The sequence below is a fragment of the Quercus suber genome, unplaced genomic scaffold (genome assembly GCF_002906115.3).
Source record: "Quercus suber isolate HL8 unplaced genomic scaffold, Cork oak 2.0 scaffold_782, whole genome shotgun sequence".
In the NCBI taxonomy this organism is placed as follows: domain Eukaryota; kingdom Viridiplantae; phylum Streptophyta; class Magnoliopsida; order Fagales; family Fagaceae; genus Quercus; species Quercus suber.
In genome coordinates, this window is record NW_027070218.1 from 290746 (window position 1) to 307322 (window position 16577).

General features: G+C 36.6%; 1 protein-coding gene across 2 annotated transcripts; it reads right to left on the bottom strand.

Annotated features, from left to right (window-relative positions):
• Nucleotides 1-8694: 8694 nt before the first annotated feature.
• On the bottom strand, nt 8695-13554 carry LOC112017764 (autophagy-related protein 8f-like). Of its 2 annotated transcripts, XM_065767184.1 has the most exons (7): nt 13385-13498; nt 13249-13281; nt 12994-13044; nt 12799-12854; nt 10199-10251; nt 9365-9483; nt 8695-9113 (listed from the first exon to the last, which is right to left on the bottom strand). In XM_065767184.1, exons 3-7 carry the CDS (start codon nt 13028-13030, stop codon nt 9025-9027), a joined length of 354 nt encoding a protein of 117 aa, XP_065623256.1. In that variant the 5' UTR covers nt 13031-13044; nt 13249-13281; nt 13385-13498; the 3' UTR covers nt 8695-9024. The 2 variants fall into 2 exon arrangements, with proteins under 2 accessions (XP_065623256.1, XP_065623255.1); XM_065767183.1 differs by lacking the exon at nt 13249-13281 and having other exon boundaries at nt 13385-13554.
• Nucleotides 13555-16577: the final 3023 nt, after the last annotated feature.

Genomic DNA, 16577 nt, shown 5'->3' on the forward strand with positions numbered 1-16577 from the left:
TGGTGGTGAAGAAGAAAAACGAAAAATGGTGTGTGTACGTAGATTTCACGGATCTGAACAAAGTTTGCCCGAAGGATCCCTTCCCCGTTCCTCGAATTGACCAATTGGTGGATGCAACATGTGGACACCCTAGGATGAGCTTCTTGGATGCTTTCTAAAGGTATCATCAGATACCTTTAGCATTACCCGATCAAGAAAAAACTGCCTTCAAAACTCCCACTAGCAATTATCATTATCAGGTGATACCCTTTGGTCTCAAAAATGCGGGATCCACATATCAAAGAATGGTGACACGAATGTTTGAGTCACAACTTGGGAGGAATGTGGAAGCATATATCGACGACATAGTGATAAAAAGCAAACAAGTTGAGGAGCATTTGAAAGACTTGTGGGAGGTATTTTTAGTTTTGCGGGAACACAAACTGCGCTTAAATGCATCAAAATGTTCTTTCGGGGCTAGCTCAGGAAAATTCCTAGGCTACATGATCATGCACCGAGGAATTGAAGTCAATCCCGATCAGATTAAAGCCATTAACAATTTACATCCTCCTCGAAATCCTAAGGAGGTACAGAAGTTAACAGGGATGGCAATAGCTCTGAACAGATTTATCTCCTAGTCGGCAAATAGGTGTCATCCATTTTTTCAACTTCTTCACAAGTAGAAGGACTTTCGATGGACCGAGGAGTGTGTATTGGCTTTTGAGGAGCTTAAACTGTATTTTTCATGACCTCTTATCCTCTCTAGGCCTAAGAATGAAGAAATATTATATGCATACTTAGCAGTCACGGATTACGCAGTTAGTCTGGTTCTGGTGAGAAATGAGAATGAGGTACAAAGACCCATATACTATGTTAGTAAATCCTTGCACAAAGCTAAGACACATTATTTACCCCTGAAGAATGCGGTGTTGGCCCTTGTACATGCTACAAGGAAGCTTCCGCATTTTTTCCAAGCACATACCGTTATGTGCTTACCCAACTCTCCTACGAAAATCAGACTACACGGGCAAGATTGCTAAATGAAGGACCATGCTAGGTGCCTATGATATTAAGTACATGCCTCGTACTGCCATAAAGGGACAAGTCTTGGCAAATTTTGTGGCAGAGTTTACAAAAAGCATGGCCGATGACAAGAAAGGAATAGTAGAGGCTATAGCAGTCTTGATTTTTGTTGTTGCCACTTGGGAGGTGTACACGGACGGAGCAGCTAACCGAAAAGGATCAGGAGTAGGAATCGTGTTGATAACCCTGGAGAAGCTAGTGATGGAGAAATCACTTCGTTTGGGTTTTCTGGGCACGAACAATGAAGTTGAGTATGAAGCTTTATTGACTGGAATGGCAATGGTTAGAAAGTTAGAAGGAGAAGTTGTAGAAGTGTATTCAAATTCTCAGCTAGTTGTAGGGCAAGTTAGTGGTGAGTTTGAAGCTAGGGATGAACGCATGCAAGGGTATCTTGTTAAGGTTAGATAGGCTTAGTCCCATTTCAAGAGCTTCACTTTAAGGCAAATCCCAAGGGGATAGAATTCTCATGCAGATTCTTTGGCTATGCTGGCAACTTCTTTGGGGTCAAATCTGCCACGAGTCATCATTGTTGAAGACATGGCCAATCTCAACTTTATAGAGAAGCCCTTGGTCAAAGTGTATAGTATCCAGGTGGGGCTAAGTTAGATGGACCCTCTGACAATTTTCTTAAGGCAAAAACTATTACCCGAGGATAAGGGCGAGGCAGAAAAGATACTTAGGAAAAGCCCACATTACTGGCTATTCGAAGAGCAGAAATTGTATAAATACTCTCACTCAGGGCTGTATCTATTGTGTGTACATCCTGAGGCAGTGGAGCCCTTATTAAAGGAGTTGCACGAGGGGATTTATGGGAGTCATACAGGTGGGAGATCTTTGGCCCACAAAGCCTTTACCTAAGGGTACTAGTGGCTAAACATGAAGAAAATTTCTCAGGATTTAAGAAGTGCAACTAGTGTTAGAGCTACGCCCCTAATATTCATCAACTAGAAGGGGTTTTGAACCCACTTTCTAGTCCTTAGCCGTTTGCTCAGTGGGGCTTGGACATAGCGGGTCCACTTCCTCAAGCCACAGGAAACCAGAGATGGCTCCTCGTCGAGACAGAATATTTCACTAAATGGGTAGAGGCTGAACCTCTATCAAATATTAGGGATATGGATGCTAAGAGGTTTATATGGAGAAATATCATCACTAGGTTTAGAGTTATGCACACATTGATCTTGGATAATAGGCTTCAATTTGATAGTAAGGCCTTCCAAAGGTACTATAGAGAGTTGGGGATCAGAAATAGATATTCTACTCTTATCTATCCATAAGGGAATGGGCAGGCTGAGACTGCAAATAAGGCCATAGTGTTTGGACTAAAGAAAAAGATTAGATGACGCAAAAGGAATGTGAAAGGATGAGTTACGCCATGTATTATGGACCTATCGCACTATGTCCTAAAGATCAACTGGGAAAACTCCTTTTTCAATGACTTATGGAACTGAAGCAGTAATCACTATTGAATTTGGATTCTCGACCTTAAGACTTGATCAGTTCAATGTCAAGGAGAACGATCGCCTACTCTCGACCAGTTTAGAGCTAGTAGAGGAAAGAAGAGAAGTTGCTATAGTAAAGGTGGCACATTACCAGCAAAGACTTAAGCAAGGGTATGACAAAGAAGTGAAGTTGAGGCCATTAACCCTAAGGGACTTAGTTCTTAGAAAAGTGGTAGGAACAGCAAGGAACCCGACCTGGGGGAAGTTGGGCCCCAATTGGGAAGGCCTATACCGAATAACATCAGTGGCATGCATTGGTGCTTATTACTTGGAAGACTTAGACGAAAAGGTGGTTCCACGGCCTTGGAATATAAATAACTTATGACGTTATTATTATTATTAATGATATGAAGTTCTTTTTGTTCATGTCTGGCTCCTTTATGTGTTTCTATGGCTACAATTTATATCAAAATCGCTTTATATGAAAAAGTTTCTGAGTGTTAAACAGAACCTCGGTCTTGTTTGACTCTTTAGGTTACAAACCTTGGGTAAATTAACCTATTTGCAAAAGTTTCTAAGTTTTAAACAGAACCTCGGTCTTGTTCGACTCCTCGAGTCATGACCCTTGGGTAAATTAATCTTTATGTGAAAATTTCTAAGTATGGAATAAAATCATAAGTCTTGCCCAACTCCTCAGATCACAGGTTGTAGGCAGATTGGTCTTTAAGCATCCTAAGTCCAAGGTAAAGTAAATTTTACTTGAAATTTTTACTAAGTGCTAGAATATTTTTATAAGTTACATTAAATATCAATCCAGCAACTTTCTCAAGATTCATTCAAGATTGGATGGAACAGTGTTGGGAGTAAATTTAGTTAAATACAAGTTAGCACGTTTCAAATAATATTAGGAAGGGAAAGAGCAGAAATTATACTTAGATAAATGAAAAGGTGCAAAGTAAAAATTGAATATGTTCATAGAAGTTCAGGAGTTTGATTACAATAACGAAAAGATGAGAGCATCAACTAAGCTTGGCCCGAGTACAAAATTGGTTAAAAATTCTTTACCTATGATTAAATTATGCCGAGACCTCTTTCTCTTTCTCCTTCTTTTTCCTCTTTTGCTACCCAACTTTAGCTACCTCCTCTGTGTCCACATCCACCACAGAAACAGGAGGTGTTTGGTCTTGCTCTTTTTCTACCACAAGCGTAGCAACTGAAGTGGTGGTGGGCTAGGCCAAGGCAGCTGCAAAACTGGGATCAGCTGAAGGTTGAGTGAGGCTGAGAGCAAGGCACAAAGTTGAAGGATAGTATACTTTATCATGAGCCCTAAGCTCTGATTCAGTACTAACCCCAGCTGCGTTGAGAGCCTCACCCTAAACCTCGATGCAGAAGGCCCAAGCAACATCCCGGAGCTGGGCTGTCAAACTCTAGGTAGTTTTAGTCATGCCTACATCATAGGCAGCCTACCCTGCCTTAGCCATTTCAGCGTCCTTAGCCTCCGGCTGTTTCTGTTGCTACTTAGTCTTTACAATGGCCAAGGCCAGATGAGTTCCGACCTTCTTCTAAGCAGCCCTAGCCTCTTCAGCCTGTTTCTCAAAGCCAGCCAAGGCAAACTCAGTGTTTTTGCGTGAATTTTCACCTCTGCTAAGTGGAATAGGAGGTCTTTGAGCTTCTTCTCGAAGTCAGCATGGGCCTTCTCAACTAAATCCAACTTGCCCTCAGCTTCCGGGCCTAGCCCAATGCGTGGTCCACCCACTCTTCAGCCATAAAGGCCGCTTGCACAGACTGTAAAATCATTAGGTGTGAGTACCTATACATGTTTCATATAAATTTATAAAAGTAAAAGGTTAAGTATATACCTTGGCAAGGTCTCTCTTAAGGGAAATAAAGACCTCACGCTTCTGCAAAGATTGCAGCTTATGCATATCTTCGACAAGGAAAAGAGTCTTTTCTAGGCATTCAAAAAGAATGCCCAACCTGCCCTTTTAGGGATCCCTAAGGGGGGCATCATTTATGACGGGATCCCCCGAGCTCAACACAAACAAAGGCTTCCATACGGAGGCCTTTGGGTGTTGTTCCCTTTCAGAGCTTTTAGAGGTCCTAGAGGGAGCGCTATCTTTTTGTTGAGCTCTGGTCATTCGAGGCTCCTTGACTGGGGGCTGCTGCGATGGGCATGTGATTTCTCCCTCCTCAGCACCTTTAGACCCCTTGCCCCCTTGGCGTCTTTTTCATTTTTAGTCAAAGGCATCACTCGAGGACGCACACATGGGGGCAGGAGTTGGTGGTCGAGGCACCACTAGAATGGCTAGGGAAGCACCCCCAGCTTAGGCTATGAGTAATGCCAATAGGTCTGAGGTCTTCTCCTCTAGCACCATTCCTTTGGGGATATCAGCTTCTTCTTGGTCGATATTAACCTGGGCAGGTAGTAGACAGCGATGGGAGGAGGCAAGAAGGTCTTCGAGATCCTCTTGCTGGTAAAAGACCTCAAAGTCTTTGCCTGTGACCTCCTAAGTGGGTTTAGGAGTGTGCTTCTTGGTTTCATCGTCCGAAGGTATGGGCTGCTCTTGGGAGTAAAGTAGTTTGGTTACGAGCAAGGCTGGAAGTTGGGCGTCTTGAGTTCCAAATGGAGGAGTTGTTAGGAAGCCAGGAACTGCTACATCAATTAAAGCTAGCATTGAATCCTTAGCTCTGATTATGTGTTTAGGACTTTGAAAACATTTGGAGATGGGATTAAAACCAAGGATCACGTGCTCTGCCCGAAGCTAACCGTCTTTATGAAGAAAAATTTCTGACCTGAGGATGCGGTTTAGCGCAGGAAAATTCACTAAGCTCTTGTTCGTGGTGGTGTGATGTTTGTTTGCCAATAAACATGCAAACATAAGTCATAGATTAGAAAAAATCCTTATAAAAGTTTTCTTTATTTGAATATGAAAATCATACGCGTATCTCATGTCTATGGGAACCCTACCTAGTTCCCCATCTTAGGTGGGACAGTGTAATCCATCATGCCAATCTCCCGAGACGATGAGAAATTCCTCATCCATGCCCTTGTTTGACTCAGACTTACAAGAAATTAACCTAACGACTGGGACCTTATATTTGATATAGTAGTTGGTTTCCTTCCCTTTTTGATAGTTGTATACCCAGTTCACATCATGCAATATGAGGCTGGTCCCCATCTTACGGCTTATCATATCTACGCTACCGAGGACCCTAAAGACGTTGGGGGAGCATTGTGTGGAAATCAACCTATAATTCATAAGGAAGTCTCTAGTAACCCTACCCATAGGAATTTCCATTCCGCCTTTTATGAAGGCGATCATTGAAATCACTACTGAGTCAGGGGGTCTATTCATGACCAGCCATTCACCTAACTCATAGTGTTGGAGTTTAACACTGTTAGGGATCCTATATTAAGCCCTAAAGGCGGCCATGCCTTCGAGGATATCCACTAACCTAGCAAATCTACCCATGGAAATTTATGGTGTTGGTAACAAAGAATCTACGTATGAAAGTAAATGAATCCATACACACCTACAAGCAATAGAAGAATCTCTCCTTGGACTGCTGCTTCAATGAAAAAGTTGCAAAGTGAATAAATGGAGCAAAATCAGCCTCAACCTCTCCTTATATAGGGGTGAAAAATGAAAGGTAAAATTCCCGCTTATAAATATGGGTAAATGAGGATCGTGGGATCATTATTGCACTGTAGAATGTGGGGGGACAAGCAGCCGCCTGACACAATAAATACAAGATCATGGATACAAGAGACGTTACCACATAGGAACGTGTTTGGCACGTACCAATTAGGGTTGCACAACTAAAACCTTACTTTTTATCTCAGGGCTAATAGTAAGGTTTTAGAGGGCTATTGTGGGGACCCAAGGATCGAGGAAGGATACAATAAGCTGTGACTATCATTATAAAAGCATTCCAAGCCCGAGGAGGGGATTCGCCCGAGGATAGGAGGAGAAGAGACAAAATACTTCGTAGAAGTCCGAATGGAGAGGACGATGTTCAAAGAGAGAGTCAAGGTAGGTGAAGGAAGCTTCCAGTGAAAGCTCACCTACTGCCTCCGCATTAAATAACTGGTAACAGGTTTATCAGCTATATTGATGAGAAAGTGACCTGAATAGTAGAATTCACAGCTAAGCAACTCCTTCTACCACCTTCAATAGAAGTTTACAGGGACAGGTGTCCTAAGGAGAGTTGGGAGGATTGTAGATGGAAGGCTAGGATGCAATAAGTTTAGGAGTATATAAAGAAAGAGGACTTCCAAATGAATGGGCCCCAGAAAAAATTAGGAAAAAAAGATTAGAACAAGAACAGTGAGAGAGAGCGAGAGTAGTGTACATCCTTGTGCAAGAACATCATCCTCGGGTGATGTAAAAAACCATCTATATACTTAGAGCATGTTTGGTAGACTGTAATAGGCGTTGTAATGTAATAATTATTCCTATGGTTTAGTTATTCTTTAGTTTGGTTGTATTTTTATCACAAGGAATAATCATTCTTTATGAATAACTATTCTTCAAAATGAGGAATAACAATTTCTCTTTAAAAGGTGGTATTAGTTATTCCTTAGTAAGTACAATAATTTCAAAACTTAATATATTTCCAAATAAATAAACTTTCTATATATATCTAACAATTATAAAAATAAAAAATCATAAAAAATAACACATATCTCTTTTAAATTTAAAAATAACAATTTTTAAAGAGATATAATTGTATAAGTAAGATATTTTCTAAAATAAATATTAAGTTTCATTCTAATATTATAACTCACAACCAAATTAATGAATATATTTAGTTATTACATTACAACACACTTTATTACTAGTAATAAAAATTACAATTCCAGTCGTAATTTCCATTCAGTGTACCAAAAGTACCCTTAATCTTTGATTTTCATTCATTCCCTCTCTGTTTGAATCCTCGGGCTAAGCCCAACTTGTTTTACCCCACTCTCTTTACAAATATCTATTGGTTTTGACCTAGCTGGACAGCACCAATTTCACTATTCTTAGCGAGTTTGGGCCGCCAGATTTTCGTGTCCTTACAATGGTCATGGCCACTAGCAGTAGAAAGTTCTTGTGGTTTATTTTGTTTGATATTCCAAGTTTGATCGAATTTTTCAACATGTCCGAAAGCAATTAGAAATTGAGATTGTGCAAGTCAGAATTCAACAAAGTATTCGATCGAGGTGGGCATTAAGGAAGCAAAAAAGAGGAAGAGACCAATATACTTCGTGTTCTAATATGCAATCATTTCCTACAGCCTTGCGCTCAGCAAAAGCTAATTCACAAGCTTGCCTAAATAATGGCAGCTTCATAACGTGTGCTAATCCAAATAAGAACTACAAGTAACATATAATAGAATCACAAACTGTCATAAACTTCCTAACTTTTCCTTCCAATAGCTCGAGCATTTTCCTGATTAAGGTACTCCAATGCAATTTCCCTTGCGAAATTGAAGGGAAATTTTCCTGTGTCAGTAGCCATAACATCCAAGCAGTCATTGGTTTTTGAAAAATAAGCCAACTAGATAAATGAGAATGCAGTCGATATAAGCCAGTGTGAACGTGAATCACATGTCCCAGATTCCCATTCTACTCAACCTAACATGTAATCTCTTTGAACTTGCATCATTAATACTCGACTATGTCAATCTCAGATATAACTCACTCATTCACTGGTGGTGGAGAAGGTAGAGGCATGGAAGTGAAGGTGAGCCTAGACATAAAAGAAAGTGAGAACTTTTTTGTTTTTAAGGTAAGTGAGAACTTCAAGGTTAGTGAAAAAAGATGGTAAATTTGGGGAAAATAAAAAAATAATGTATACTTGTAGATCGACAAATCATTAATTTTTAGAACATTTATTAGATAGCAAGCAATGCTATTTTTCACTAGACTCACTGCGATCATAACACGTGTCTGAAAATGGACACGTGTCCAAAAATGAACGTGTCATTATCACAGCAGGTCCAATGTCACGGGACACTGGACAGAAGCCACACTCATAAAAGTGCAACTTGCCATCTTGACTTGGACACCAAGTGTCCCTCCCACAATAATTCCTAACTAAACTTTTCCCATTATTATTTCCTTAATTATGCTAATGAAGTCCCAAATTATAAACTTAAAGCACCTAATGACATTGAATTCCAACAAGTTGCTTATCAAGAAAAGAAGAAGATAAAGGTGAGTGCACTCAGTTTGATTTCAATATATATTTCACGAGCAATTTTGCCCGAGACTGCCAAAGAAGCCCTTTAATGTCTTGCTCCATTGTACATCACCAAAGAGAGCACATAAACTGGAAGGGACATATTACATATCAATGTCAAGGCATCATATGGTTTGTTGAAATGTTATATACAAAATACAACTGTACACGTAAACACAGACTAGGTTGGGCATGACACCAGTATTGTTCTAGGCAATGCAAGAGCGGAACTGAGTAACGACAAAGATATCAACCATATGAGACCAATTACAGAGGATTGGGGGCTATGTAATTTGTCACCCAAATGTGTTTTCTCCACTATATGTAACATAGAGAAATCCATCGCCATCCTTCTTATCATCATAAATGGCAGACATTATGGCTCCTGCAGATGTTTATATACAATTAGTATCTCTCATTTTGAATAGTTATACATTTGAATTTATACCACTTCCAATCATTATTAGTAGAAACTAATTATCTATTTGAAAAGTATCTTCAAGATCTTTTCAATTCAGTTTTAATCTGATGAGGAATAACAATGTATACCGTGAACAAATGTGCAATAGAAAGGAAATTAAACCCTAGCATCACCCACACATACGCATAAAACTCATAAAATTTTATAGCAGTTACCTGTTGGTGGGAGCACATTGTCCACAAATATAAAGATTGCCTTTTCTGCACTCAGTTTAATCCTCTTTCGAATTACATAGACAAATTGACCCACCGTCAGATCAGCGGGGACAAGGTATCTGTAATTTCACAATTATCATTAATAGAAATTTCTAGTATGGGTTCACACACACACCTGGTGAGTCTTGATCCCAAGACCTCACCCTAAATCTTACTCTTTCAAGGAGAGAAGGTGCCATTTAAGATTGAGAACTCATTGGCATCATTGATACATTAAAGCTATCTTCACTTTCAAGCAAACACTTGAGCATAATAACATGGTCTTTTAGGTAGCAGTGTGTCCCTATTTCTTACCCATTCGAGTCCTATGGTTGGCCTTCAAACAGAGATAAACCAAGTACTCCCCAAGAAAACAAAGACACATCAACAATGAGCTATAGCTAAACTGGCACCTTCTCCCCTTATAAATTCCTAGTGGAGTGTAAGGTAGTGGGTTCAAGACCAAATGGGTGCATGTATAACTTACCAATCCCAAAAAATAAATAAAAATAAAAATGAGACATCAAAAAGCTAACTAAGACCACTACGCTATAATTTTCTTTTGACTCTCACTGTTTACCCCACACACAAGTGTGCATACATTCATGCATTCCTACATGCACACACTTGCACATGCATACCCTATGCACATGCACACAGATGCTAGAATTAAAGGAAACTTGTTTCTCACTGTCGCTAAATGCTAATCATCCTAATAAATAGAGAATACAAAAAATTAAAAGCTGAAGGGAAACCAGAGGGACAAGGGCTTAGTTATATGGAACTGGAACTCACTTTTTTTTGTCAATGTTGGGAATATCACTTCTCTCAGCCTTCTCCACAATCACCTTTAGAAGCACAAAGGAAAATATAAATCAGACCACAATTTGGAAACCCTGAGTCTCAAATTCACTTTATCAAGAATAAATTAGAAACTATTGCACTAACCTATAACAAAATTAGTATAAGTACTATCTAATCACTCTTTAGCAAAATAAATCAATGCTACAAAGGAAGTTGTCAACAGTTGCATTTCTTTACAATTATGAAATTGGTCAGCACAGAACAACTGTATTATGTACTAGATTACAGGAATCTGATGCTTAGTAATTGGATCTGATTTTAAGTATGAAAATCATCATTAAATGAGTGACATCAATTCCGTAAGACACTTTATGGTGTAGAAAAACCCACATTACATCAATAATAAATTCCTAATAATGCTCTACACTGACTACAGACATTCCTGGGAGGCTGCAAAGACTGAGTTTTTCTTTGTAAAACAATTTAGGGATTAAGGGGAACATTGCAGGAGTTTTTCTGTGATAATATGTTAAAATCCTATTTCAAGACAGCACAAAGTTTAGCTGACACCAGATATATAATCTTATCCCCCAATAATTTCAAATATAGGGTCATTGACAGTACAAAAATACTGCAGCAACAACAATAAAATGCTCCATTTCCCTTCTCCAATAAAGAAAGCACAAAATAGGATTGCATAACTGATGTGGGAAGTGCAAAGAAAAAAAAAATTAACTTATTTTTGTTTAATTTTAGAAGTCAATTTTATTTTTTTTATTTGTCCATTAGATGTTAATTTAGCGAAATGAAGTTCTCGCAGGTGGCATGGCCTACTATTAATTAAAAGGAAGCAGCCTGTTTTGGTTGGCCTTATTAGTTTTTTTTTTTTTTTTTTGATAAGTAAGAAGATGTATATTCAAAGAGCTACCTCATGAAAACAAAAGGTAGAGCAAGGATTACAGAGAAGGAAACAAACAACAAGAAAAGACAACAAAACAAACAAAAGCCAACATAAGAACTAAGTACTAAGCAGAGAATTAAGGAACAAAGGGAGAGAGTCACTAGAGGTGATTCCCCAAGCCCTAGACCAATCAAAAAGAGAACCACTAAAGAAAGCGAGCAACTGATTATTGGATTTGTCCATATCCTCAAAAGTTCTCCAATTCGCTCCCTCCAGATACTCCACATAAGGCACAAAGGAGCTAAATTCCAAATGCTAGAAGAATGCTAGAAGAATGCTAGAAGGTTGGCCTTATTAGTTAATTAGGCTATTAGTATTTTATTTAATTTCCTAGAGTCAAGGCTACTTTTGTATTTCAAAAATTGCGTTTTCCTAAGTCAATTGGTATTAGGGTTATATCCTGGTTGTCTATATAACCACGCTATTGTACCCAAATGGGACAAGTTTACAGTTTTGCTTCATTAATAAGATTTCTGTTTAATTTTCTGAATAGTCTGGTGTTGATTCTAGCCAACCTATGTGCTAATACCTAGGTTTTGGAACTCTTCATAAGATAGAGACTTCTATCAACCAGTAAGTCATTTGTATGGAATCCATATTGTCATAAGTAATCATTTTCCTATGAGTTTACTTTTTACTTAGCTAACTTCATCTTAAAAATTTTATAAAAAAAATCTTGAGACTAGAATAAGTTTCGCTTTCATTAGGTATAAAATAAAAAGCATTCATGAATTGCCCTCCCATTCCAATCATTATAGGACTGAAGACCATAATTTTAATCCTACACCCAAAACCACAGTGGAGGTAAATACCTAACTTAGACACTATCCACAATTCATCAGTATATCGAAGCCAGCTAAGCTGAACCAGGTAGCATTTTGAGGTCAGAATGGCAGGTGAAATTTGCAGCATTCATGCTGAACAAAAATTAGTTCAACAAGCCATTAACCATCGCAGGAGTTTCAAGCAGATATAGCCACTAATTTCTATCATGTATCTTTTTCTATAAGTAATCTTTTTAATTGAAAAGGGGGGAAACTCATGTACATAAAGTTGAATTATGGCTGTTTATTTCTTACAATATATCTTGTAGAACTTCCCTTGTTGAGGAAAAAAAAATGCAAAACAAATTCAACACTATGCAGAGCTCCTCCATGTATGAAAACTCACTAACCCCCAACCCCCAAACAAAACTATAAAAAGAAACATACAAAAAAAGTGAGGCATGCAAATTAGTTGTAGTAAAAAATACTATCAACCAGATAGGCCTCATATTGATGGAATATATGGAGGGAGTGTTTCAAGGACACAAAAAGAAGTATGCCTGATCTCAAATTAATTTTCTTTAGAACTTTGTTGGATTGGATGTCAAATTTGCATAGTCTGTCTTTAGGGTCTGTTATTGATGTGATAGATTCATGTAATTTGTGTGATTGATTCTATGGTCCCCTCCCAATGTACTTGGATGACTCTTTTTTTTTATATAAATAAGAATTGCATTACTTATTATAAAAGCCAACACATAAGTTTAACCTATAAAAGAAGACATGCAGACATTAACAAATAGCAATATAATCACAACAGTGAACTTAGAAATTAAATTTTAAAAAATAATAATAATAAATCTCACTGGAATTCTATCTGGGTATTTCTCCCTAATTCTAGCAGCCTCTGCACGCCTCTTCTCTGCAGAGACAGACATCATAAAATAATGAAATTGAGCTCACCAGTATAAAAAAGAACTATAATTGATTAACTTGGTTTAATAAATAACATAAGATAGACCAAGGCATTTGAACACAAACACAAAAGCTTTTATCCATACCAAAGTCATGCTCTTGCTTGAACATGCTTCTAGTCATTCTTCTTGAATGTACTGGAAAAAAAGAAACAAAAAAAAACCATTTATTGAATAACAAATATGATAATTAAATCGAATCCAGAAGAACCCCAGAAAATCTTATGTGAAAATCAAGAAAGCAACAAAATTTTGCAACCAATATCAAAAACCCATGTTTGATTTCTGAGAAAAGATAGGTTGGTGCAAGAGAAAACCCAAAAACATCTAAGCCTAATATACCTTCTGACCCTTTGATGGTATTCTCTTCAATTTCTATTTCCAGGTATTGAAGAAAACAAAAATATATATTACCAACCAAAAAAAAAAAAAAAAAACAAGAAATAATGGTTGAGATATAAAGTTGAGAAGAGCTTACACAAGATTGAATTAAGAGAGGAAAAATCGAAAAACCCAACAAAAAGTTTTCCAGTGCTCTTTGCCTTTGTGCTGTAGATAAGAGCTGATGATGATGAGTTGATGACTAGGATTAAAGATGACTCCTTTGAGTTTTTTTGACAATGCATGTATCTTTCACTAAATATTTATTAATCGGTTTGGTTTGGCCTTGGACTTCCTCTCCGGTAAGGATAGTCAAGTATGTTCGTATAACCAATTAAATCTTGCCGTGTACATGTCAGTCAATTGCTAATAATTGACAACTGAACAACTTTGACTTCTTTTTCTTTTTTCATTTTTCTTTTTTCCTTTATTTTAGCATTCCCATCCGGCACTATAAGGTTGTGTTTGACATTCACCGGAACTATTTAACTTATATTTATTGCTATTTACGAGTCTCATATACTTTTTAATATTATTTATGAATTTTACTGTATTATTTTAACTTATTTTTAATTTTATTTATAGTATTTTGAGCAAAAAGTTTTCAATTTTTACTAAATTAGTTGTTCCTAAATAAACACTAAGTTTGTGTTTGGCATTGGCTTAACAAGCCAGCTTTTTTTACTATTTAGCTTATTTTTTCTACTATTTAACTTATTTTTGCTACTATTTATGGTTTCATGCACTTTTTAGTACTATTTATAGATTTTACTGTACTATTTCAATTAGTTTTTAGCTTTATCTGTAGTACTTTTATTTTAAAAAAAATTCAGTTTTAACTAAATAAGTTGTTTCCAAACAGACACTAAATATTGTTTTTAGCTATTTTCCATTTTACTGTGACACCAATTGCTTTAAAAAAATAATTAAAAAAAAAAAAAAAACTCTACATCTGATGCTCTAATACTATTGATATTTTTGCATGTTGCTAGGATAAGAGTATTCTCATCCAAAAATGCCCAAAAAAAAAAAAACATTTGCATAACCAAAAAGCCATTTTATCTATTTTACACTATCATTTGAGCAAATTACAATAAAATCACAACTGGTTTGGCCCATTTTAAACTTATCTAGCTATAGTTCAAAACTTGATATTTTGCCCATTTGAGATTAACTTTGTTTTTCTCTTGTAACCCACTTCCATTAAAAACAATAGTAAATATGTCTTTGCTTTATGTCTCTCTTCTCCCAAAACAAGAAAAGAAAAAAAAACCCACACACACGTAATAACAAAAAGAAGCAAGATCAAAATGTGGTATTATTAAAAAAATTGAAGAGGAAAGGAGATAAGATGTTTCATCCAAAATACAAGCAATTTCTCATAACACATTCAACCGCACCACAAATCTTGAACATAAGCCCAAAAAAAAAATCAAAACAAAATCATCCACACCACAAATCTCATCTCTCTCTCTCTCTCTCTCTCTCTCTCTCTCTCTCTCTCGTCCACCCATAGCCACCACAACCACCATTAGAAACCACCACCACCACCACAAGACACCCACAATCCACAACCATCACAAGCCACAATACCACCAAAGTCAAATCAACCACCACTAGCAAGCCAAAATCAAATCAAACCCACAACCTAAAAGCTAATATTAATAATAATAATAATAATAATAATAATAACAAACCCAACAAAGGCATCACAGTCCAATCTAGACCTTCGGTATGGATTCCTTGCAAATACTATGGTGGTTGATCTAAGTATTGTTGGGTTTTCGCTTTGGTGGCCGATTGGCCTCCTCAACACCACCATGAGAGAGAGAGAGAGAGAGAGAGAGAGAGAGAGAGAGAGAGAGAGAGAGAGAGAGAGAGAGAGAGAATATCAAACATGGTCGATCAACACAATCATTAGCAACATCCTATATCTAGCTCAGTCCTTCACCAACTGCTCTTTTAACATTAGCTTTAATTTGTAATATTCCTTCAATTTTGGCTTTAATGATCTGCCACTCCCTTTAATGTTTCATTTAATTTGTATGTTCCTCTCCATAATATATATATATATATATATATATTGAAGCTTATAAAAAAAAATTGAGATCTACCTATCCATTTAGTTTTGACACATACCTTGTTTCTTTACAAAATCCCCTATTTGATCTTTTTCCTTTGTGTTTTTATGTTCTTTTTTTTTTTTTTTAATTCTTGTTTTGAACCTCGGGTAGGTAAGGGGAAAACATGCCTAATCACAAGTGGGTTTATTATAATTTTCCCTCATCGCTTTGACAACATACTATACATTCTATTAATTATTTAACAATTCATCACAATAAAATAATCTATATTTTATACACACATTAAAAATAATAATAATAATAATAATAAAATGCAGTACCCTAAACGCACCCAACTCAAGGTAGAGAGAGATACCACTGCACACCCTTGGTGCAGTAATCACTCCACAAGTATAAATACTTGTGGAATGTGGGGGGCAAGGGTCGAGGTTCAAGTCTCCAAGAATGAGTTTCACACACATATATACTTAGATTAAATTAAAGTAGAAATTCTATCTTGTTAAAAAAAAAAAAAAAGTAGAGAGAGATGTATTATTACTTAATTGTGGGTTGAAAACATTTAAGTTTATAGATGTTGCTACAAGGATTTGCAAATTTATGCTCAAGTGTCAACATGCAATTTTTTTAATAGAGATGGATAATGAGATGACATCATCTATATCTTAACAATATCATTTTATTCCACCCTCAATTATTTTAATTTCAGAAAAAGAATAAAGTTTGGGATGTAGGATGTATTGTTCAAGTGGTAATGTAAAATAGACTAAATAAATAAATTTAAATAGAGTAGTAAGAGAATAGAGTATGAAATGTATGATATATTGTTAAAGTGATGATGTAAAATATATAAAGTAGCATTTTGGTGATGCAAAATGTTTTTTTTTTTTTTTACACTTCGAAATGATAATGTTCTTAAATATCTTATTTATTCGAAATTTATAATAATTAATCTAGTGAAGTGAGTATAACACATTGACATAATAATATGATTTTTATTCTACCATATAGGAAATCATTGTCACCCATCACACCCGCAAGTTTAGAAGTTATGGGGGTAAGTAATGGCAAACTCCACTATTGCTTGAGCTATAACCACTATATATATATATATATATTAGTCTCATCACACGCGCTTCGCGCATGCAATGAGTTTTTTTTTTTTTTTTTTTGGGTATATGCATTGCCATTGAAGTTTAAGAATAATTG